General features: G+C 38.3%; 1 protein-coding gene across 2 annotated transcripts in view; it reads right to left on the bottom strand.

The window, feature by feature from the left end:
* ASB15 (ankyrin repeat and SOCS box containing 15) overlaps positions 1–24,938 on the bottom strand; it is a 58,670-nt gene that overhangs the window by 4,832 nt on the left and 28,900 nt on the right. The window contains exons 4-12 of one of the 2 annotated variants that reach the window (XM_047850143.1): positions 20,285–20,357; positions 13,803–13,911; positions 11,447–11,499; positions 11,224–11,355; positions 9,734–9,892; positions 4,522–4,767; positions 3,408–3,579; positions 1,225–1,795; positions 549–702 (exon numbers count right to left, since the gene is read on the bottom strand). In XM_047850143.1, the coding sequence (XP_047706099.1) occupies positions 549–702; positions 1,225–1,795; positions 3,408–3,579; positions 4,522–4,767; positions 9,734–9,892; positions 11,224–11,355; positions 11,447–11,499; positions 13,803–13,909 (1,594 nt within the window). In that variant the 5' untranslated portion in view covers positions 13,910–13,911; positions 20,285–20,357. The remainder of the gene's footprint in view (positions 1–548; positions 703–1,224; positions 1,796–3,407; positions 3,580–4,521; positions 4,768–9,733; positions 9,893–11,223; positions 11,356–11,446; positions 11,500–13,802; positions 13,912–20,284; positions 20,358–24,938) is intronic. The other variant, XM_047850144.1, reaches the window with a different exon arrangement.

The raw sequence follows: 24,938 nt of genomic DNA, 5'->3' as shown, positions 1-24,938 counted from the left end.
TTAGTTTGTATTTATAATATGACTCACTTTTATTATAAACTAAACTTTAACCTAGAGAATACAAAATAGCCAGCCTATAAGACAAACTTTTGATAGGAATTTGTCAATAAAGACCTGAGAGAGAGCATATCAAAAAGGCTAACTCTAATTCATTCCATTCATCCATTTACTTGGTATTTATTATTTACTACTCACTAGGTATCATGCTAAGTCTTGAGAATACAAAAACAAGCAAAACAGATGCCTGCCCACGTGGAGATGAGTCTATGTATCTTATAGTCTTATAGAAGTTTTTTTTAATATGTTTGTCAAATGTTAATATAGTTATAGTATTACTCATTATACAATTAAAGATTTGGAAACTGTCAGGAAAAGCCAATACTTAGCATCCTTATCAGAGGAAGTATTAAGGATGATTTTTAAACACCTGGATAATTCTGAAAACAAAGTAGCACAGAAAAAGTATCAAATATGACATTAAGAAACTTCCCCTGTATACATTCTTCATAAAAAAAATTATAGGCAAAACTTTTTTTTTTTTTTTTTACCTAGTATTTGACGGATTTCTGGCCATTCTCTCTGTACTTGTAGTGCAGACTTCAGTTTAGCACACAGAGGGATATAATCCATGTAATCAATTAATACACGAATAACGCTGCCTACCAAGTGTTTCATCCAAGGAACTGTAATAAACTCACAGAACTGAGAGAATTGATAAAATTTAATTTAGTAGTACATTTAATATACTATATACATAAGCACTCAATTTTGCTATGAAAAATTACTATTGTTGTCTTCTTATGGAAAATACAAGTACCCTCCTTGTAATGAACAAAAAAGAAAAAGAAATTGTTTACTTGCACCTAGGAAACTATGAGCCCTGAAGCTATGTGCATGACTTTGATGTGATTGCAGTCAAGAGCATGGAAGAATCAGGTTGCTTTCCATGATTCTTCTCTCCATGTTTCCGTCTCCCATATTCCACCACATACACATAAATTATTAATTGCATACATTTTCATTTTCGTCTACATTCAGTTTCCAATTCAAGAAAAATAATTAATCTTTTTTGCCTAGTTTTATGCTTATCTCCCCATATTATTGCCAAAAAAAATTCAAGAATAAGAAAAATACAAGAGTGGATTTTTCTTTTCTTGTGATATCCCTAAATGAGCAAAAGTTAGGATGATGACCCAGTAGGAAGAAGAAAAGGATGTAACTCACCGGGTTATCTTTTATTACACAAGATGTCCACCCCGGTAGTACCTCTTCTTCTATCTCTGACCACACAAATGAATTTCCAAAGATGTTCCCATGCATGCAGTCAAAGCACATCTCCACTTGATAGCCATTATTCAGCAACAGCCTCAGCATTACCTCGTCATTTAGGGCATATTGAATGGCACTGGGGAAACGTGTGTCATTCACACGCATAAAATAACAATTGACGTTAGCTCCGTGGGAGAGAAGCAGCCGGACAATTTCATGGTTATTGGCCCTCACTGCCACGAGTAGACAGTTGAGGGGATCTAGGTTTGGGTCTGCACCTGCAGCCAGAAGGACTTCTGTGCACTGGATATCATTGTTAGAAACGGCAAAATAGAGCGCAGTCTTCCGCTCATCATCATAGCTCTCGGAAATGTGGTCAGCAAGCAGGGTATTGACATCAAAGCCATTTTCAATAAGCAGCTCTAGGCACTGTACATTTTGTCCATCTGCTGCTGAGTGAATTGGTGTTAGCCCACTTTTCTGGATTGCATTTTTGGATGTTATTGGGATAAGATACTTCAGCGCACTAAAAAAAAAAAAGTCAAATATCCACATGGCATGAAGAAAATGAAGAATTTCAATAAACCAGATTCCTCACTAGACAAGTGAATGCAGCCTGTTTAACTTCTTTTACTTTCTCTAGATAACCTCATACAAAACATTTAACATTTAACCTTTGCCCACTGGCTTACTGCTTAGTTTAGTGTAATTCAGTTTTGTTTTTAGTTTCCCATTCTAAATATTCCTGGGCAACACGCTCAATGTCCTATGTTTGGTCCTAGAATTGTGGTTCCTTAGGAACCCTCTCCGTCTTCCAATTCTCTTTGGAACAACATAGTATTTACAAACAACCAAAGCTATTTAATGAAAAAAATATAAAAGGTTAGCTCATCTGACCCCATAGAAGAACGCTTCATAATCTCGACCATGAGAATTATGGAGTCATAGGACGTGACCTTGAACATTGCTTAGTCCAACCCCTCATTTAACGGAAGAGCAACAGGAAGTCTGGAGAGGTGAAATGACTTGTCCAAGGTCACACAGCTGGATGTGGAGCAAGGACTAGGGTCCAGGCCTTTTGAATTCTCATTTGTTACTTCTCTCTCACTGCTTCCTGAGCAGTCTATGCTTCAGTAGTGGCCACGCACATCCTGCCTCCCTCCATATAGCTTGCAATTGAATTAATAGCCACAAAAAAAGAGTCTTTATTAGTCCATCACCCTTTATCAGTCCAATGGGGATAACTCGCCACAGCTTAGGTTTCTAAGAACCTGTGATAAACAGTTGTGAATTTCACACTTGCCTGAACAACTAGACACACATGAGAGCCACAGCAAGGATAACTTGATCCCTTGTGCCTAATTCAGAGCTACCATGTGTGAATTTATGAACACTGGGAGTAAATCCAGGTAACTTTAACAACATGTCACTTAGCGTCAATTATGTGTCATTGGCCACTTAGCCAATGTGGCCACTGAATGCGCTAAAGCCTAATGATTTCAAAGTTTTTGAACTTATAAAATATATTTAATCTCCTAAAGCCATCCTCTTATGGTGGGTGGTTTAATATAGTGATTGTAGATTTCTATTGGTGTGTTGATTGTGGCACATTTTGTGATTTAAAAATCTATCCGACCTTCCCCCCACCCCAAGAATAAAGAAATCTGAACTTATGGTGAAACTTCTCTATTCAAGGATAAATTTGACATTATATCATAATACCTGTAGGTATTAATAAAAATTAGAGTAATACTGGTGGCATTGTCACAGAGTCCTTTGTCAAAGGCAAAAGTTTTAGAAACCATGTAGCTTTTTGTTAAACACATTGAAAAACAAAACAGAAAGGCATATTTAAGTGGTTTGTGCAGAATTCTCAGTTATAACTTACTTCCTTCTAAAAGAAAAATTTTTGATTATAAAAGTGGTATAAGTTGAATGTGGAAATTCTAGAAAAGTACCAGAATATAAAAAGAAAGGGAAAAATCAAACAAATATTTATGTACCCAAAACTTGTGAACAGTGTGTCTTTTTCTTTTCAGATTTTGAGAGGTATTAAATAGATAAGACTTGAGATTCTACTGTACATACAATTTTGTATATTTCAACTTAAAATGAACTTCTTATGATTTATTACTCACAGATAATGTCCCTCGTAGGCAGCTCGGTGTATTGGAAGATGCCCTGCTCTGTTGGGTACATTTCCACTTCCTCCATATTCCAGCAGGAGGGAAATGCAGTCAGGATTGCCCCCTCCTGCTGCCTCAAACAATACTGACGCCCCATCATCCGCCAAAGCAAACACATCACCACCTGGCAATATAAAACATATGGCAGAATGATAACTGGAGTTATCTTGAAATTGTCATGACAGTCGCCTTAATAATAACCTGCTGTTTTCCTTTCTGGCTAGGACTTAAAATTAAAAGTATACGATTAAGAACAGCTGTGTTCTCAGTATTTTCAATAAACAATTATGCATGCGTGTTTCATTTTATTAGAAAATCTTCGCATGAGAAATCAAGAAGTCAATTTACAAGGTAGACAAATGCTCCCAAGAAAAGGAGTAGTTAGCCTTTCAAATTTAAAGGCAATGTTAACACTCTATTCCATTTTGACAACTCCCCTCTATGTGCTGTGTGTGACCCAGCAGAAGATCCTAAAATGAAAAAATAAGAATACCTTAAGGAGCTCAGAAGGGAAATGAGACAAAATATTATCAAAGAACACAAACCACATAACATTCGGACTAGGAGTCCGAAGTGACATTAGGACTAGGAGTCATGATGTGGGAGAAAGAAGTGTTTGAATTCTGGCTCCGCTGTAGACTGAGAGAGTCTGGGGCAAGCTACTTACTTCTACGAATATCTGTCTCCTCCTCTGTAAAATATCGCTTATTTCATAGGGTTCATACGATAATTAAATGAGGTTGTGTTGTTGGGAGAGGGGCTCAAAAATGTTAGTTTTTTCTCCATAGAGGATCCTTGGGGGAGCATATGGCCCTAGCCTTTATTTATAAAGGAGGAAACTGAGGACCAGAAGTTTTAGTAAGGGTAGGCGGATTCGTAGGTCATGATGTATAGGGTGTAATTAAGTTGTGGAAGAGGGGACTTTCAAGAGGTTTCTTGAGGAGCTGGGTACAAAAGCCTGAGGCCCAGTTACATTCAGGAGAGAAAGGGGAGGCAATGAGGAATGGAGAAAAGGAAATTGAGGGACAGGAGAAACAGCAAGAATGTGCAATTCCTTTTCAGATACCTCTGTGGATTAGGTGTTCCAACACATCACAGTGACCATACTCAGCAGCAACACCTAACGGCGTGACTCCAAATCCGTCTCTCAAGTGGACATTGCCTCCGTGGTTTAGTAGCAGTGCTATGATATCTTTGCGGCCTTGTTTGGCCGCTTCATGCATTGCTGACCATCGCTTGATGCAGGGCTGGTCAAGGCTGGCTTTGTGTTTAAGCAGAGTGAACACCATGTCGTAGGAGCCCTTTTTTACAGCTGGAGGATGATTTCAAAAAGAACATCAACAGTAGGCATATTGGCATGGATACTTTAGATGGTATGAAACGTTATTAAATTTATTTTTTAATTTTTAAAAATGTTTATTTATTTTTGAGAGAGAGAGAGAACAAGCAGGGGAGGAGCAGAGAGAGAGGGAGAAAGACGATCCAAAAAGGGCTCTGTGCTGACAGCAAACAGCACGATGCTGGGCTCGAACTCCACAACCATGAGATCATAACCTGAGCCAAAGTCGGATGCTTAACTGAGTGAGCCACCCAGGTGCCCCTAACTACTAAATTTAATGCCAAAATAGATATTACCTATTCCTTCTTCTTCTATAAGAAACTATTGTAGTTTTCATACTCCTTCTATTTCTCACACCCAAGATGATGTCTTTTCAAGACCCTGGTCTGAGGACGATAAGACTTTCATGGAAATCATGCACATCTCTAAAATAGGATGTTATGTATACTCTTTCTAAACTTTAGAAAATGAAAATAAGTGAAATGAAAATAACATCCTCTGTTGGGTTGTATAAATTAAATAATGTATGGAAATGCTTAGTATATACTAGGAGCTCAATAAATTATAACTATTATTATTAATATAATTTCATCACTTCTAGGATCCTGGAGCCACATGTGTGAATAATGTTTATCAAGTCCCCTCATCACCCCCCAGAAACATTTTTTTTCCTCCACCAAAGATAGCAGCACGTATTAAATGAACTTCTCTTTCCTGTGGTCTTAATGGGAGGTTAGCAATGAGAAGGTTTAGAATCCAGGTAGGTCCAATGTTCTAAATAGGTGAAGTCTATGATAGCTAATGTACTGCAGTGTAGGGGATTCACTAGACTGTATGTCGCTCTCCCCCTCTGCTTGTTTCTAATAGATGAAATTACAGGTAAAATTCCCCCCAACTCGGCTTTGGATTATTTAAGAGATTGTCCCAATTTAGGTATAAATAATTCTGGAAGACGTAATGTCTCTTATCAGTAAGTCAAATCTTAGTAAGAAACAGAGAAGGACGAGTGCTACTCCCTGCAAATGGAGGTAAATACAATTACATTCACTCACTCATTTGTTCATTCATTCATTCATTCATTCATTCGATATGCTCTGGCTATATGAGAGGCACTGTGCCAGATCCTGTGGACAACAGGGAAAAGATGGACTTGGTTCTCACTCATGCAATTGACAATTTAGGGAAGAAGCCTATATTGTCTTCTATTTGAAGAGAGACTCAGAGTCTAGGTCTTTGCTGGGAAATACAGGACGAGATTGGGGGGGCACATAGAACATCTTGGGGAGCAAGGGGGCAGAATACAGAAAGCATCTCAGGCCAAAGCAAGGGAAAGGGCCCTCAAAGGCATGACAAGAGGATGAAGACTTAATTTGGAGGCAGGCAAGCCGTCACTGTGGTGAGATTTCAGTTTTTCTCCTGCTCACTAGAGTCTGTTGACAAATGCCTTTCTCTGAATCACCCACCTGCCGCTGGCAGCTCTAATTATAGTGAATTACCTCATCCTAGCTGGTGTCATTGCAGAGAAAACATCAATAAGTTAAATGAACTAAGAGGTATGTGTCCTCATTTATCTTCTTGCTCCTATTACATTTTTTCTAGAAAAAAATGAATTCAAATAATGAATCTCTTCCATTGCGATCTATTTTCCTTTTGTCTGACCCAGAAAACATGTTGATTATAGATATTAGTCTTTTTTCATGAAAATATCATAGACAGGCCATGTTCAGCTTAAAATAATTTTAAAAATAAAACTTTACTTGCAGTTTAACTGTTTTGGAACTAATAATTTATTTTATTTTGAATAGGAATAATAATGGAAGTCATGGGAACACCTCCCAAACTAACCCATGAAGACATTCTTAACCAATAAATGGCTGAAATAATGAAAACTAATAAGGCACAGTATTTGTCTAACATAACTAAGTAAAATAAAGCTTAAGATAACTTATATAGTAAAAAAATACATATATACATATATCTTCAACAATAATGCTTAAAGAAACAAACTTCAGTTGAAAAGTTAGGGAATTAGAGACTTTTGCATAGATTATAGGCACATTTAAACACTTTATAGTTTGCTGGCACTATTCCTTTTAACCTTAAATTTCTGTAATTTTCTCTTTTTTATGTTTATTTATTTATTTTGAGAGAGAGCATGCATGCATGGAGAGAGGCAGAGAGAGAGAGGGAGAGAGAGAGAATCCCAGGTAGGCTCCCAGCTGTCAGTGCAGAGCCCAACACAGGGCTTGAACTCACAAACTGTGAGATCATGACCTGAGCAGGAACCAAGAGTCAGATGATTAACCAACTGAGCCACCCAGGTGCCCAAATTTCTGTCATTTTCTTTCTTTTTCTTGATATGCATGTTTTGCTCATGTAATTTTTTTTATTATCAGCAGTGATTTATCTTGTGACTCCTAAGACATACAAATTAGAGAAGAGATATTTTTCTGAGGCTTCTTGACAAGGATGGGCAGACTGAAAGAGGAGATGGAGTGAAGAGGATGCGTATTGATTTGTGAGAAAGACAGTGTCTGAAATGAAATTAACTGAGCTGTAAATGACATGAGGATGTGGGACAAGAAGGGCAGCAGAACTGAGATGTTGTGCCCCATGGTTCCCCGGGCTTCCTCTATCCCCTGGACCCTGCTGGCCAGGACAATCTCGTGGCTATCCAACTAGAGAAAGGTGACACCGACTTCAGAGGAGTGGGAAAAGAATGAGTGTAGCACAAAATACCCTCATTAAGTGTCAGATGATCCCAAATTAGATATCTAACCCTCAGCAAGTAACCATGTGATGGACTGTAAGACATCAAAGTACCACAAGTAAGGGCCCGATGGCTGATAGCAAAGAAGGGCCCTGGAGAGACCTAAAGTGATTTTTTTTTTTTTTTTTGCCATCTAAGCATATTCTGTAATAAAGACAAAGACAATGCCATCAGGCTAAGAAAAATAAAAATGACATTACACATAAAAATAAAAAGAACAACATATTTTTCTCTTATCTCTCCCTTTGTAAGTTAATGGACTATGAGTAGCAAATTTCAAAGTAGCCTACAGAGTCAAAAAGAAAACTAGGAAGGTGCCACAGATGATCCGTTTTCCTATAGAACCTAAAAATACTTGACATGGGTTCCACCAAGAAGGTCCTGGGAGAAGGTAACCCAAGAAAAAAATTTTTCCCCAGGTATGTGGATGATGGGGACATAAATGAACACCTTCAGAAAAGTTCCTTCCTGAGACTTTTGTCTTCTCTTTGAAATTACCATTTAGCTTTTAAAAATGTTTTTAAATGTGTATTCATTTTTGAGAGACAGAGTGCAAGTGGGGGAGGGGCAGAGAGAGAGGGGGACACAGTATCTGAAGCCAACTCCAGGCTCTGAGCTATAAGCACAGAGCCGGCGTGGGGCTCAAACCAATGAACCATGAGATCATGACCTGAGCTGAAGGTGGGCGCTCAACCGACTGAGCCACCCAGGCGCCCCTTACCATTTAGCTTTTAACATTATTTCTGAATGTTAATTCTATTTTGACTCTGATAACATAATGATCAACTTCCTTTCCTATACTTCAGATATTTCTGGAGTAGAGAAACTGACACATGCAACTTTGAAATATATATAAATATTCAATTTCAAATAATTCAAATATCAATTCAATATTCATATAAAAACTTTGAAATATATATAAATATACATAAATGCTCTGTTGTAAGCATTAAAAGCAAAAAGAAATCAAATGAGGGATAATCACGACTTAGTTGTGCTTTACATAAGTGAATTAAGGATAGCAAGTAGAGAATAATTCTACATTTGCAAAATAAGGTAGTATACAAACTCTGGAAAGGTGTGTGCTTTTTTTTTGCAGAAATTAAAGATCTACAGATATTTATAGAATTATTTATAGCAACAACAACACATACATGGATGTCATTGCAAATACCCCATGGCAAGTGCCTTTAAAAATAATACAGATCACATTAATAGTGGTGATGTAACCATAGGTGAATATGCCATTTCATATGTATAGAACCTGCCCAGGATAAGAGTTTTGGTTTACTTCTAAAAAGCATCAGTTATTGTAACAAATTCCACAACTCTACATGACAGGAAATGTTATCTCTGGTCATTTGTAGTTAATCTTATCTCACTTTTACAAACAGACTTGCCAATTTTTATTGGTCAACAGAAATAGCAGGGATGCACAGACTGAGAAGAAACTGACAAATGACAGCTTTAGGTTTACCATCATTCCTTGTGTCATAGTTGTGAACCCTTCATAGGTGCCCACTGCTGCATCTATGTGATCAGAATCTGCTGACGCTTCATTGTTCTGATGTGGACCTTCAATCTCTCTTTCCAACCCTCTTTCTGCTTCTTTCTTCTTGCTATCTGCTGCACATGCAACCTTCTTACAACTGGACACCACCTAGAGAATATTCCTTTAGAACTGGCACTGCTCAGGGCACCTGGGTGGCTCAGTTGGTTGAGTGTCCGACTTTGGCTCAGGTCATGATCTCATGGTTCCTGAGTTTGAGCCCCGCATGGGGCTCTGTGCTGACAGCCCAGAGCCTGTAGCCTGCTTCGGATTCTGTGTCTTCCTCTCTGCCCCTCTCCCGCTCACGTTCTGTCTGTCTCTCTCAAAAATCAATACGCATTAAAAAAAAAAAAAAAAAAAAAAAAAGAACTGGCACTTCTGGCTTCACAAAACTCCAAGATTGGATCCAGCACTTAGTTGGTGCTGAAGGATCTTTCACATTGGACCTCTTTGTAGGATTAAAAAAACAAAATCATAAGGCAGATGAGATGGGTGTTAGGGGAGGAGCTCAGGGAAGAGAAGGAGATGAGGTCACATAACTTCAATACATAGTGGTTTCCAATAAATACTTATTAAATATTCATCAAACTATGAAAGTTCTAGAAAAGAACATCATTTACCAATCAGAAGTGGCGTCTCTCCTTTGTCGTTTTTGGTGTTTGGCCACACTCCCTTTTCTAGTAAAGTTCTTACATTTTCCACCAGACCAGCTTTGACTGCCAAAGTCAAGGGTGTTTCTCCTTCAGAGGTCTTGAACTCCCAGAGTGTCTGGTAGGATGCTGAGATATGAAAGTATTGTATAAAGTTAAAAATCTTAAAGGATATTACAAAGATCAGAGTAATTCAACATTACATACTTTGGATTAGACAAAGTCAACTGATGACAAGGAAAGATTAAAAGATGTGATTTAAGTTTATCAAATGATGGTGAGTATACATAGATGAGCATGTACTCGACAGCTAGAAAACCAACATCTGTGTTCCAAGGTTGTTTTTATTTTTTTAGTGGATTGTATATTCTTTTTTTAAAAATATAAATTGTAAAATAACTCCCTGGTCCTTTGTATTATTATTTAAATTGCACCTGAAACTGATTTTTGTCAAATAAAATCTATGAATGTCAGAATGAGAATGTATCTGAATACTGTCAGAAAATGTTAGAAAAGAAATACCATGTTTATCATCACCTTCTACATCTATTTGTCTCTCTGTTTAGCTATTTTCTTCTGGCTGGCTGGCTGGATAGTCAATTATCAAGCAGCAAGGATTGCCTCCTAGAGCACAGAACGAGGGAGCACCCTTGAGGGTTGAAAGACATGGCACTTACAAGACATTTAAAAAGTTGCTGAGGGGTGCCTGGATGGCTCAGTTGGTTCAGCACCTGACTTTGGCTCAGGTCATGATCTCGCAGTTTGTGAATTGGAGCCCTGCTGTACTGACAGCTCAGAGCCTAGAGCCTGCTTTGGATTCTGTGTCTCGCTCTCTCTCTTCCCCTCCCCTGCTCATGTTCTCTCTCTCTCTCTCAAAGAAATAAACATTAAAAGAATAATAATAAAATAAATTTGCCTAGATGTGACAAATATTATGTTAGAACATCAAAATTATTAATACTTAACCCTCTGTCCAATTCACTTAACCGTGAAGTGGATTCACTGTGATACTGATTCATGTTTCCACCATGAAAAAATTAATGAAATATAAGTACAAAATATTGTAAATATACTTGTGCATGATAATGATCTTTTGGAAACTGTTAACTGAAGACATAGTTCAAGATGAAAAATTAAATGCTGACTCCCAAAAGCAAAATGGTTTATATTTAGATCAATTAATTCATGATATATACAAGCTTTTATTACTTTTAGGTTACAACCACATCTTTGTGCCAACTGTATCACATTCGTAGAAGGATTCAAAGGGCGAAAGCTGAAGCTCACAAAATGTGTTGATTCTTATATTCTGAGTGTAAAACATGGGTATTCTCTTTCCCATGTACAAAATTATCTTTTATTCTGCTCTTTCTTTTTGCTTTTTATGTTATGGGAAGTTATGGGATCACTCATAACTTCTTTTGCTTCTGTTGGGTCAAAGAGATTTTATGTTCTCTTACCATCCAGAACAACTTCAAGTATTTGTTGAATGGGTTGAACCACAGCTTCATGCAATGGAAACCATCCTTTTTCATCAGCTTCATCCAATGCATGTTTATACTTCACATATTCCTGGAGCTCAAGAATGTGACCTAAATTAAACATACCGGCTGGTAACAAATCTCTGTCTTGGCAACGTGAATTCTTCAACCTGCCCCATTCTAGGCAATACACCCATTTTACCTTGTTTTATGGCTTCCACAAGTTTTCTGTTTTGATCACTCAGTGGTACAAACCTACCAGAGAAAGAAAAATAAGCCATATTTATCCTAGTGGTGTACTTCAAAAAACTCAAACGTTTAACTTATATTGAGTTTTTGTACATGATTTTAATTATCGTGATCTACAGGAAATGCACACAACTGATTTTATCTACTATATTTAAAAAAAAAATTTTTTTTCAACGTTTATTTATTTTTGGGACAGAGAGAGACAGAGCATGAACGGGGGAGGGGCAGAGAGAGAGGGAGACACAGAATCGGAAACAGGCTCCAGGCTCCGAGCCATCAGCCCAGAGCCTGATGCGGGGCTCGAACTCCCGGATCGCGAGACCGTGACCTGGCTGAAGTCGGACGCTTAACCGACTGCGCCACCCAGGCGCCCCTGATTTTATCTACTATATTAGTACCATGCTCTAACCAACTGAGATAACCAGCTAACTTCAGTTTGTCTCCTTTAAAAACGTAAATGCTCAGGAATCAGGAACAGTATATTTGTGATACACCAGACCTAAGCACATTAGCACAGATGACAAAATACAAGATTATAACACTGTCTCTGTAATGAGTTCTAAGCAATGATAAAGAATTAAACAGTTGTAGTTGGGGTCAGGAGAGCTAGTTTCAGGCTTTGTGATTTAGTGTCTCTGCGTAGTGGTTTCTTTATCTCTAAAATGATGGGATTACGTAGGAAGATCTCTAAGGCTTTTTCCAACTTTAAAAATTCTATGCTCAGTAAATGGTGCTTTGAACTTAATAATTGCTAATTAATAATTGCTAAATTGGGAGCTTATGATCCAACACTGCATGTTAGAGTCTTTATTCAATGGATCTACAAGTGAAAAGAGGTTGAGCGTTTTACTGAACAAATTCCAGTCATTGGCCCAACCTCACGGCAGTTCTCTGGTGTGTCTGTTTATTCTAAGGAAACAAGGTATTTCATAACAAATTGATTCAACTCTTTTAAGCAGGAACATCTGTTAGCATTTTACGGTTGTTAAAGCCTTCTTGGGAATTCTGTTGGGCATAAGGGAAAAATGAAAGAGACCCAGTTTAAAGGTACCATGTCAATTTTTAAGAAGCTCATAAGGGGCGCCTGGGTGGCGTAGTCGGTTAAGCGTCCGACTTCAGCCAGGTCACGATCTTGCGGTCCGTGAGTTCGAGCCCCGCGTCAGGCTCTGGGCTGATGGCTCAGAGCCTGGAGCCTGCTTCCGATTCTGTGTCTCCCTCTCTCTCTGCCCCTCCCCTGTTCATGCTCTGTTTCTCTCTGTCCCAAAAAAATAAATAAACGTTGAAAAAAAAAAAAATTAAAAAAAAAAAAAAAAAAAGAAGCTCATAAGCAATAATTTTATAGAACTGAATTTATTCAAAAGCACTACTAGGGGTGTCTGGGTGTCAGTGGGTTAAGCGTCCAATTTCAGCTCAGGTCATGATCTTGGAGTTCCTGGGTTCAAGCCCCATGTAGGGCTCTGTGCTGACAGCTCAGAGCCTGGAGCCTGCTTCGGATTCTGTGTCTCCCTCTGTCTCTGCCCCTTCCCTGCTCGTGCTCTGTGTCTTTCTCTCTCAAAAAATAAATAAACATTAAAAAAAAATGAAAGCACTACTAAATTTCAGAATACAGGATTCTAAGTACTATAAAAGAATGTAAAGTTTATTTTCATCAGAAGTGCAATGTGTGTTGTTCAAGACAGAAATCTACTTTTTCAGTTTCAGACTCTGTAACTCCTTCCTGCTAACATAAACATCAATTTTGTATATAATTTGTTAACTTCTGTCATTTGGAAAGTAGATAATTAAATAGGCTATGGTTTACATATTGCTGTTTTTACTAAAAGCCCTCGACTCTTCCCATTCATTACACTTAGGACCTAATCCATATTATTTTTCATATTTTGAAGATCCAAAAATGAAATACTACTTACGAAGGCTGTCTGAGTCAGTAGCAGAGTGGGCTCTGGAATATTCAGAACAGATCTCTGTATACCTATTTAGTTGTATAAACTGTACTTGCAAATTTGTTCAAGTTACTTGTTGATATTTTGATTCTATATTAATTTAAAAAAATAGGCAATCCTATACAACCAAATTCAATTAAGAACTTTCTGTTTAGGTTATTTCCATCTTCCACAGGAGGTGGGGATTTGGGGAAGATCATACTGCTAAAACCTATGCACAGTGGCCCTTGTAAAGCCATTGGAATCCCTTCCAGAGAAGAAGAGTAAGCATTTCCCTAGAGGAGAAGTCAGGAAGAGTCATTTTATCTGACAACAAAATGAATGCCATAAAGAAATTTTGTTGAGCATAGTCAATTTGAATGTTACCTTTCAGAAGAAAATGCAGACTTGCTGGCTTCAATGGATTCTTGAATACTGAGCTGAATATCATAACTTGTAAGATGGTCTTCATCGGGGTCATCATTAGTATCCATGACTGGATATAAATTTGAAAGAGGCAATTTCTTATTATCAGCAAACGACACAGAACAGTATATACAGTTAATGTGAAGATGCAAAATGAAAAACTAAAATGCATTCACCGTTCTTCATTGAACAAACACAAATGTAGTCAACATTTTAATCCATTTTACATATGAAGCCCATCCTAACCTTTGACACCTTTAACTACCTGCCATTTGGGTGTCTGCATTTTCTGATTTTGGACTTCCTTTTCATTAATGGCTGCCATTAGGCTAATAAGAACACACTTTTTCGACGCTTCTGACTTACACTAATTTCAGCCCATCAGTTTTCTGAAGATGCTTCTCTACACAGCACACGAGAAGTACATTAGAAACTCAGACCAAGAAGAACGAAGACAGAGACAGGAACAGAGCCTTTCACATTCTTACCTTTTAATGTTATACCTGCTGTGTTTGCTTATTTGCTGATGTATTCTTTTTCTCACATCAGTAAAGGTTTGAGTTGGCTTTGTGTTCAAATTCTGCTAACAGACTCTACACTCCCTTTGAGGGAAGGGCTCTACCTCACTCATCTCTCCACCCCTTACGACTCTAGAAGGGGCTTGGCCCAGAGAAGCTTCTCAATGAACATTTGTTGAATTAAAGTAGAGAGAACAAAATGTCACAAATGCAGTGGCCTTGCCTTATCCGCAAGAAGTGTAACAGAGCAAATAGAGAAGATGTGAAAGAAGCTTTAAACAGAAGGAACTGAGAACTTCAAACACTGTTCTTCGTGAGCAACTACTGTCTAGTCTCACATATGAAGTGAACAGGTTTCAAAATTCCAGAACTTTAAAATAAGACAGGGGATGGGGTGCTGTGTGGCTCGGTCAGTTAAGTGTCTGACTTGGGCTCAGGTCATGATTTTGCGGTTTGTGAGTTCAAGCCCTGCATCGGGCTCTGTGCTGACAGCTCAGAGCTTGGAGCCTGCTTCAGATTCTGTGTCTTCCTCTCTCTCTGCCCCTCCCCCCACCTCTCTCTCTCTCTCTCTCTCTCTCTCTCTCTCAAAAATAAACATAAATAAATAAACATTTAAAAAAATTTTTAAATAAGACAGGAGAGGGTTAATCTGACAAAAACAGCTTTAGGCATCTGGAGAACTTCCTTACTGACTGGCTCAGCTGGGTGATAGACCACATGGGTTCTCCAGGTACTGTGGGACATCTAACTCTATGGACTTGTGCTACCTGCATTCCTGGCCACGGAAAGACCCTTTCTGATACCTTGGCAGAAGGGCATCCTTAATTAGTTAGGGAGCCTCAGTTGGGGACGCTGGAACTGCTACTACGTGGCAGTTCTACAGGCATGGTAAAGACCAACTTTATTAAGGGAGGCTTAGTTGTGGGCAGTTCCAGCAGGTGCATTAACCTGGAAAACAATAAGCAGAGTAAAAATGAACTCGTGCTTTCGAAGAAGAATAAAAAAAACGGAGAGGCTTTGGGGCTTATTTACATAATTTATTGATTCCTATTTCAACTCTTCCTAATGCACTTTCTTGTTTCAACCAGATCAGACCCACCACAAACGGTTGGGCAGGATGTGCACTACACAAGTGTTCCTGGCTGAGGGAATCCAGCCAAATCTCCCCTAATGGAGTTGTACAGTCTGGCAGAGTGCTACACATGCCCCAAGGAAGCAGCATCTTTTTTTCATTTGCAACAAAGTAGCTCTGGCCTGTGGGGTTCCTGAATTGAGTTGAGCATTTTTAACAAAGGGAGGTTAAGCAAAAAGGTGCCTAATTATTTAGTGTTTTTGGACAGTAAATGAGGAGAGATACCTTTCAGCAGCTAGTCTTCCAAACTTTTCCCGAAATGGAAGGGTCTTAGGATTGGATTACTCTCCTTCAGACAAGGTAAGAATACTATGGCAGCGACGTCCATGCTGCTTCTTGACTTGAACCTTCACATGGCTACTGTTTGGTCCCCATTTTTGTTTTCTGGCTGGTCTTACAGAGAACGTCATGTGGTGTTATGGTCTCAGAGCATCATTTGAACAACTGAAATAAGGACCCTCTTAATTCCATCCCCAGAGCAGAGACCAGCCATCTTATGGAGCCCCTATTCATTCTCCTGCATAGTTCCGTCCATTACAAGCCACTGCTATTGACTGGCCCATCTTCTCTGAAGATAGACACAAAAATGTAGATTACTTCTCATTGGCTTATTTCTTCCAAATATCAAATTAAAGGAGTGAGTGTCTCTCATTACTATTGGGCCAGTTGCTCTCTCTTCTTGAGAGAGAAAATTTAGTAAGTGTAGAAATAAAAATAGTTCTATGACAAGGTTTAATGACCAATATGAAATCATTTTTGATTAGTGGTACTTTATGAGCCAAAACATATTACCTATTTGAAACTTTACATCGTTGTGTGTTTTTCCAAGGAGAAAAAAAATGGTTTTCCTTGGGCAATTTTCAAAACACAGCTGATATTACCACTTCTCATTGCTCAAGTTTAGATAAACTCAAACTTCTCCACATGCTGATAGCCAGGGTGCCTGACCTGTGGACATACTGCATGTGAACTCGATAGCATCATTTTGATTGTATTTTTGTTGTTCTGCACCAGTGCCCTTACTATCATCTTGGAACATTAAAGAGAGAATAGTAGTGATGTTGGGAGACTGCCCGTGAGAGAGTAACGACATCCAGTAAGTGTATTTCCTCACACGGTGATATCTTAGTCTTCTCAAAAAGCCAATATGCGCTCTAGGGGTCTTATTTGCCAAATACACTCAAGTAGTATTTTACTTTTTATTAATTGCTTATTCGTTCATTGTCTGTCTCCTCCCCCTAGAATGTAATCCAATAAGATCAGAGAATTAGCCTGTATCTCCAGTGCCCAAGAAGCACCATCTCAAGGTCCGTGGTCTCTATAACTGTGTGAATGAAAGAATGAATGAATGAGTTAATAAAAAAAAAAAAAAAAACCCTAACATAAGCTAGGCCCTGCTTTTAAAACTAACCATTGTACTCAGGGATGGAGATTTTTGTCCACTGAGACAAATCTGATTGCCCTCTCTGTGTTTGGCTTCATTCTTCTCACCTCTGCTTCCACATCTTCTCCTTCTTCATTCGCAAGCCCCTCCGGCTCTTCCATGCACATGCCCCATACGCTACGTCAGGCCTGGCTCAAGACATCACTCCTATGGAAGCCTTGCTGAAATTCTCCAGTTCCCCTCTGGCCTTCCTTATCTGCGAATATCTCCTCTTCTATAATATTTTTCCAGTATCTGGATTTCCACTCCTTCTGTATTTGCCTGGCAAATTTTTCACGTATTTGTGTTCTGTATTCTCACTTGGGTTATTAGTTTTCTGAGGGAAGAAAATATCTTACTTACTTTCTTTTTCCTTTTCTATCTTTTCTCTCTACTTCCACTGCTAGTCAACTACAGCAAATGGCTGTTCTCAGTGGAAAAAAAGTTGTTGACTCATTACCAGCAGACACACACGGAGTCCTTCAGACGGCACGATTAGATCATGAAGTTCAACCTGTGGTATTGCCTGCTGCCTCTCTTACTGGTATCACTGTGGCGATAGGGGGATTGCATGGCTTTGGGATTAGTAATGAGATCCAGAGCCTTTTACCTATTTAAATCACCAGCTCAGTTCTGACCCTGCTTGAAATTTGGACTTCCAGTACCTGAGATACCATAGACTCCTTAAAGAACTGAGTTGATCTGTGGAAAGTTTCGCTTTTTATTTTTTAATGTCATTTTAACTGCCATCCAGAAGAAGGGTACCTAAGACTCTTAACTGTTTTGTATCCATAATAAGCCTAGGGTAGAAACAGTGAGGAAATCCCTACCACAGGGAACAACCCGTCTTACACAAGCTGTCTCCAACCTTTTCCTAAAAGCCCAGGATGAAATAAAGATCTGTGTGCAAGTGCACTAAAGTGTCATAGAGATCATCAAAGAGCACGATTGGAATAGATCTAGAGACATCATGATGCAATGAGAAGAGCAAAGAGAAGAGTTATTTATGTGTATCTCGAATTTAAAATGACCAGGATTCAATTGCCCGCCTTTATTTAAGATTATTTAAATAAAGCACCAGCCAGGAATCTGAGGAAAAGCCGAACAATATTTCGACATCCTTTAAGACCTATTCACAAGTGCTCTACTTCTCAGTCTAGAGAAATTAACTGACGCTTCCTAAATAATGGTTTCCCGGTCTTGTTCTGGAGAAGCCCTCTAGTGAGATTTATTTCCCATACGTAGCTGCTTACAAACTAATTGGAGCAAGTATGTTGGGAAATTAGCCTTTTCATTTAAAGCACAAGTTAACCATTGATGGATGAATGGATAAAGAAGAATGGATAGATGAATGGATATGTATAATGGAATATTACACAGCCACACACACAAAAAATGAGATCGCGCCATTTGCCACAACATGGATGGACCTAGAAGCTATTAGGCTAAGTGAAATAAGTCAGACTGAGAAAGTCAAATACCACGATTTCACTCATATGTGGAATCTAAAAAAAACAAATGCATAAACAAACAAAAAGCAGAATCAGGCTTACAAATACAGAGAACAAACTGATGGTTGCCAGAGGGGGAGGAGAAAAAGGCGGCGGCAGGGGGGGTGGATTGAAGAAGGAGTTGCAGGCTTCCAGTTAAGGAATAAGTCATGGGAATAAAGGCACAGCGTAGAAAATACAGCCAATGACATTGCAATAGTGTTGTATGTTGGCACATGGTAGCTACACTTGTGGACAGCATAGCATAACATAGAGTTGTTGAGTCACTATGTTGTACACCTGAAAATAATGTAACATTGTGTGTCAACTATACTCAACTTAAAAATATTTAAACAAAAGAAAAGTAGAGCGCTGGTTAACCTTCATTAAGGTCAAGAACACCTTTGATGAAAAGCAATGGATTCTCTCTCCAGAGGGATGCATGCCCACTCAAAATTCTGCATAAAATTTTGAAGAATTCATGGGACCTCTAAAGCCCTTTCCCATACCCTCCCCCAAACAATCAAATTTAGGATTTTCAAGTGCTAAATGTATTATTCAGATATCAGTAATTATTAGTTTACTTTACAGGTAAGCCTAGTAAAATCCTAGATTTAGATAGTGGGAAAAGGGAAATTTGGTGGTCATGTAAGTTTTTGAAAATTCTTGGTAGGAGGCACCTGGGTGGCTCAGTCAGTTAAGCGTCTGACTTCCGCCCAGGTCATGATCTCATGGTTTGTGAGTTCAAGCCCAGTGTTGGGATCTGTGTGGATAACTCAGAGCCTGGAGCCTGCTTTGGATCTGTGTCTCCCTCCCTCTGCCCCTCCCCTGCTCATGCTTTGTCTCTCTCTCTCTAAAAAATAAATAAACATTAAAAAAATTTTTTTAGAAAATCTTTGATAATAATAACAATGGTGATTATAATAATAGCCATACATTATTGAGTCACAGAGCTAATAAGTAGAGTCTGGACAGATCACAGGTACCTTCATTTTTAAGGTCTTTCCAAAGCTGCAGGAAAACAACCCCCCCCCCCCCACACACACACAAAAACAACACAACACTTTGATCTTGCTCTTAACAGCCAGCTCTTAATGACAATAACATCCAAAAATAAAAAAACAGCTTCCAGAGACACATAAATCTTTATCTTTGGCTCCCTGCAATAAGGCTTTGGGTTGCTTAGGGTGGTCTGGGGCGTCCTACACTTGCCTTCATTCTGTACTTTGCGTCATGGAGTCTAAACATTACTGTCCTTAAAAAGTGGATCAGCATACCAGGCGGTGCCCGACTGAAGTGACCAGGAGGTTAGGATAGTGTTGTGAGGTAAGCTGCAGGAATGAACATGGGTACATGATACCTCTTTGCATCGGATTCTCTAAACTAGCTCCAATCCATTTTCCATGCTAACCCTGTACTGTTGATAAGTTCGTGGGTTCTAAACAGGGCTGGTTGTAACAGTTCCCAGAGTGTACAATTCACTTCCATGCAAGGAAGGGCTTTGTGTCCATAAATATCACCCTGCCCCCAGCATCTGTCACCTCAGTGTCATTCGGTTGCATCAGTGAAAGACTCTGTCCTTTATGGCTTATTGTTCCGTCTTCCAGTGTCCCTTTTAAAATGTCAACAACACTATACTGGTCCCCAGTGCAGAACTGGGATCTCTTGGAATAGTTACTGAGGGGAGCACGAGAATGCACAAGATGGCAGAGGGTCTAAGACCAAGTCTAGTGGATGGTAACAAGAGGGAATAAGAAAAAGGAAATACAGCAAAATTTAGATTTCTTCACAGTTTTATACACAGTCAGCTCAAATCCAATCCTGAAGGTACTGCTGTGTGAAATGGGGAACCCTGAGACCCTGAGGCAATTTTCTCTCACCTTGAAACTGCTATGGTTTTCGAGTGATGTGTTCATTTACTGGTGGTCCCAGAGAGAATCATCAGGATTTGTCCTATCAGAGGAAAGGCAATAGTTAAAGAGGATTTTTACTTTTTGGTTTTGCCAAGAAAATACAGTTATTACATTCAAAAGAATGTTCATTTTTATTTTCCTGCATTTTGACCATTTAATATGTGCAATTTTAAAGATAAATTGACATCAATATAAATAAAATTTTGTCATAACTTTGGTATTTATTGGTGGCTGCACACTTTTGCTTTCTTCGGAACCCTCTAGCACAAAGTGGCAAATCAGATCAACAGCTTCATGGGACTGATTGCAGCGAGTCAATCAATCCCCAAGAGATTTCAGAGAGAACTAAAATTCTCTGTCAGAATTGGGTTCACCCCACTGACACAGGTAACTTTATAAGTAATAAGTTACAGCAATTCCCTCTGCATGGTGTAATCCTGTAAATGACAGGGAGAACTGGACCAATTCTCCTTGTTCTCCTTCCTCCTTAGCACGACATGCCCTGCTGATGAATTGCACATGCACAAGTGCACATACACACTTAGTCCAGAAGACGAATGCTACTTTTATGTCGACTCAAAAAGACACAACCTGATATTTTAGAAGAGATCTAAGAAAAATGGACATATTCCTTTCTAGACCAATACTATCTAAGTATGATATCTGGTATGTGATAAGAATTCACTAACTGTTGGCTGAATAAATAATTGAATAATCAAATATACACTATTCTTAAAATTAGCAAATTAATAGATTCACCTTGGGTTTTTACATCCTGTGTTTTTGCAAGTTCACTTCCCGTTTAACTGAAGCTTAGATTCTAGGTAAATAGCCAGTGATAAGACCTGTCACGCTAGTTTTTCTTATCTCTACTTTCATATTACAACATTAGATATTTTACTCTATACTGTTGATTTCCATGTCAAATTCAATTACAACAGAGATATAGAAAGATGTGTGCTAGTTTGTGAAAATGATGCAAAAAACAGGAAGGAGATCTAAGTTCATTAGTAGGTGGGTTTCTAGAGGAATATAAACGTAGAATAGAAAAGAACAGAGCAAGCACGATCCATGAAAAGGCAACTTATTAATAGTGGCCTTATCACAGGCAAGAATGATAATACATTTTTTTTAAAGTCCAACCATTTGTTTATAATTCTAATTCTAGAAATCTATCTTCTAGTAATGATCAGAGATGTGGACAAAAAAACTGTATGTGAAATGTCATCTCAGCTGTATTTAGCTGCCAAAACAGTAGAAATAATAAAGTGTCCAACACTTATAAAGTGTCCAACATAAAAGTAATTTGGATAAGACATTATTGCATATCTAAGCAATAGAAAACCATACAGTTATTAAAATTAATATCCTTGAAGAATATTTACTGCCATAGATAAAGTGTCACACATGAGAATGATATTCACCTAATCAGATATGACTGGCCACTTGGAAGGAACTAAAACTGACTTTATGCAGCCAAAGCTTATAAAGCCTTCCAGAAAACTGGCCTGGCATCTGGCTCATAGGCTGAACCTTACAGGTGGTGAGATAGGTCACTTCCTGGCAGTCCAGGGACCTTGGTGACTTTGAGAAGAGAGAAATTTGCAAAGTTTATAGTAAAGCAGGTGAAATCTGGTGGAGGGATTTCCTTGGCTTGGGAAAGAACAGCAGTCTGAAAGACTGATCCATTTACCGGAATCATCCAAGCACAGGGTTTGTTACCTAAGTTATTCTATTTGTCTGCATGAGACCAAAATTCCATTTTCCTCTAATTAGTGAGTGGCAGCTTTTGAAGAAAGTAAGGTCGGTTACAATAAAATAGCTACATTTAGTTTACACAAGTGAGTTTAGGGTAAGTAAAAAATGTTTTGACTATATTAATTAACTACAATAACAATAAAAATTAAATGTCTCTAGACCTCAATAAAAGTATTATTATGTACTATACATGTATATGTATACTACTCTATATTTGTATATACTATATATGTGTATACTACTGTATATACAGGTTCATTTGACATGACAGAAGTTCTGCCTGGGGCTCAAGTCAAATCTTTTCCCATTCAAAGCTCAAACAATAATGAGTCATTGCATTTCTTCATAGTTTATTTTGACATCATATACAAGCCGTTGATATCTTTCTGGGGGAGACAGTTGGGTGTAGCAATTGAAACTTTGTTCAAAACTTGCCCTCTGGATTAGCCACTGCATTAACTATGTCTGATGTGAGTAGTCAACAAACATTACCTGTTATCATTCTGTGGTTGAACTCCTCTGGAATGAGGAATGAGAATTCTCGGGGTTGTTTGGCAATTTTAGCTCAATTCCTCATCCTTGAACAGACACTCTGACATATTCATTATTTCCTTCTTCCTTTTCTCTAGAATTACCAGACTTCAGAGTTGACCATTAGATAGCTCTACCTGTGAATTCCATTTACAACATGGCGAACAAGTAATTGTCTAGTCTCAGCCCTCAACACCAAAGTGGCAGGAAACTTACTATATCCCCATAGAGCCCTTCGGTCAGCTTTAACAGTTAGGAAAAAAACATTTAAATTGAATCCATCTCTTCAAATCATTATTCTATGATCTTAGTTCTATTCCCCAGAGTCACACTGATAAACTGTTGTTCCTCTGCTACATGAGAGCCCTTAAATCATTCCCCAGGAAGGCTGTTAAGTCTCCAGTGAGCCTTCTCCTCCTGAGGCTGAACAACTTTTCTTCCTGTGCCGTGGGTTCACCTCCCTCCGCCATCTTGATTGCTTGTAAACACACTCATTTCTCCATTTCCTTCTAAAAGTGGCTCTGGACCACGGGCTCTGATGGCAGCACAATAGCTGTAGTCAGATCAACAACACAATATTAAGCAGGGATGACCATCTCCTTTTTCCTAGACACTATAGATTGGTTAATTTAACCTAAGCCCAGATTAATTTGGAGGCTATCATGTTAGACAGTTGATTTGGACCCCTATTGGCCCAAATCTTACATCTCATGTTTTTTTCTCACATCATTGCTGGGAAATTCTGTGCAGGACTCTGTATTTAACGCTATTACATTTCTTTTTTTTTTCTTTTTTTCAGTGATTTGACTTTTATTCCAGTCTGCTAAGATCTAATGCATTTCTATCCCTGCAAGTATTGTTCTATTTGTACATCTGTTTGCATGCCTTCTATATGTCCATCTGCACTATTAATAATGACACATGTTGAACAGAAATTGGCACAGGACAGAGAGGACTTCAGGTTGACACTGATCTATTATTTAGCACCCTTCAAGAAAAGCTGTTTATCCAGTTACAAATCCTCCGAAATACATCACCATCTAGTATTAATGTCTCCTTTTTGATAACAAGACCATCAAGAAATACTGTCAAATACTTTGTTGAAATACAGATGCATAATGTATACTACATTTGCCTTCTCTACTGAATCAGAAAGACAAAGGAGAAACACTGACCCACCAGTTCTCAGTGATTATTATTTTTTTTTCCTAAGGATTTTCAGACCATCCTATTCATTCATTCAAAAATATGTGTTCAGTGTCTGCTATGTTCCAGGCATAGTGCGAGACACAAGACAGTAGGATCCATGCCCTCAGGGAGTTTGCTGCTTTTAAACAATGCATTCTAGACTTCTCCAGGAACAACACAAATCACTCCCTCCCCTTCCAAAGTTTGGCAGAGAGTTAAGCCCGCAGCACATCCTCAATAAATATTTGTTTTGTTGAATTTGATAGCTATTATAAGTAACATGTATTGAATATTTACCTGTGACACACATTACGCTAAGTACTTTAGTTGATTATGATGTTTAATTTCTATGATACACTTTCCCCTATTTTACAGATAAGGAAACTGAGGCACAGAGTCGTTAGGTAATTTGCCCAAACCTGCGCATAATAGTGAGTGGTGGAGATGTGGATATAAACCCAGCTGTTTGTCATTAGAGACCACACAACTGTAACTGGATTAGAGTTTGGCATTAGAGGCCACACATACTGTAACTGATGATCCATCTACTATAGTAGAATTAATGAAAAGGAGGTATCATTTTGTGTTCCAAATATTCGTAAGTTTTCTAAAAGAGTTTAAGCAAACAATCAGCAAACCTATCAAACAACTCTAGTAGAAATATAAATATTTTAGGTAAATTTTCATTTGAAAACAAGCTATTCCCATAGAGACAACAGAAGTGTAAAATTATGATAATTTATGACAATAATATAATGTTCTCAGCACAAGGCAGTGTTAGGACTTCCTCGTCTATATCACTACTATTTCATAGAAACCATTTCATTTTAGATTTAGAAGCTTCCTTAGAAGTTATGTGTTCATTTAAGAGCCAGATGGGTGATGGTCTCAGGTAAGTTCTAAAGACTTTCCAACCTCAAGATTTTATGATTTCTTTTGCAGAAGCAAATTTCCAATTCTAGAGTTCCTTTTATCATCTGATTTAAATGAACTTAAAGGAATTTTTCTATCTGAATATAAAGCATCCATCTTTTGCTGTAAGTGATGAAAGAGCCTCAATAGAAATTTATTATAATTATTCACAAAAATAATTTAATTTTTTACTCAGAAACCAGGCCAGCTAAGACCCTTCTGGGCTTCCATA

Source organism: Prionailurus viverrinus, chromosome A2 (genome assembly GCF_022837055.1).
Source record: "Prionailurus viverrinus isolate Anna chromosome A2, UM_Priviv_1.0, whole genome shotgun sequence".
NCBI classification, from domain to species: Eukaryota; Metazoa; Chordata; class Mammalia; order Carnivora; family Felidae; genus Prionailurus; species Prionailurus viverrinus.
Note: the sequence above shows the minus strand (reverse complement) of the source record. Positions and strands in the feature narration are given on the sequence as shown.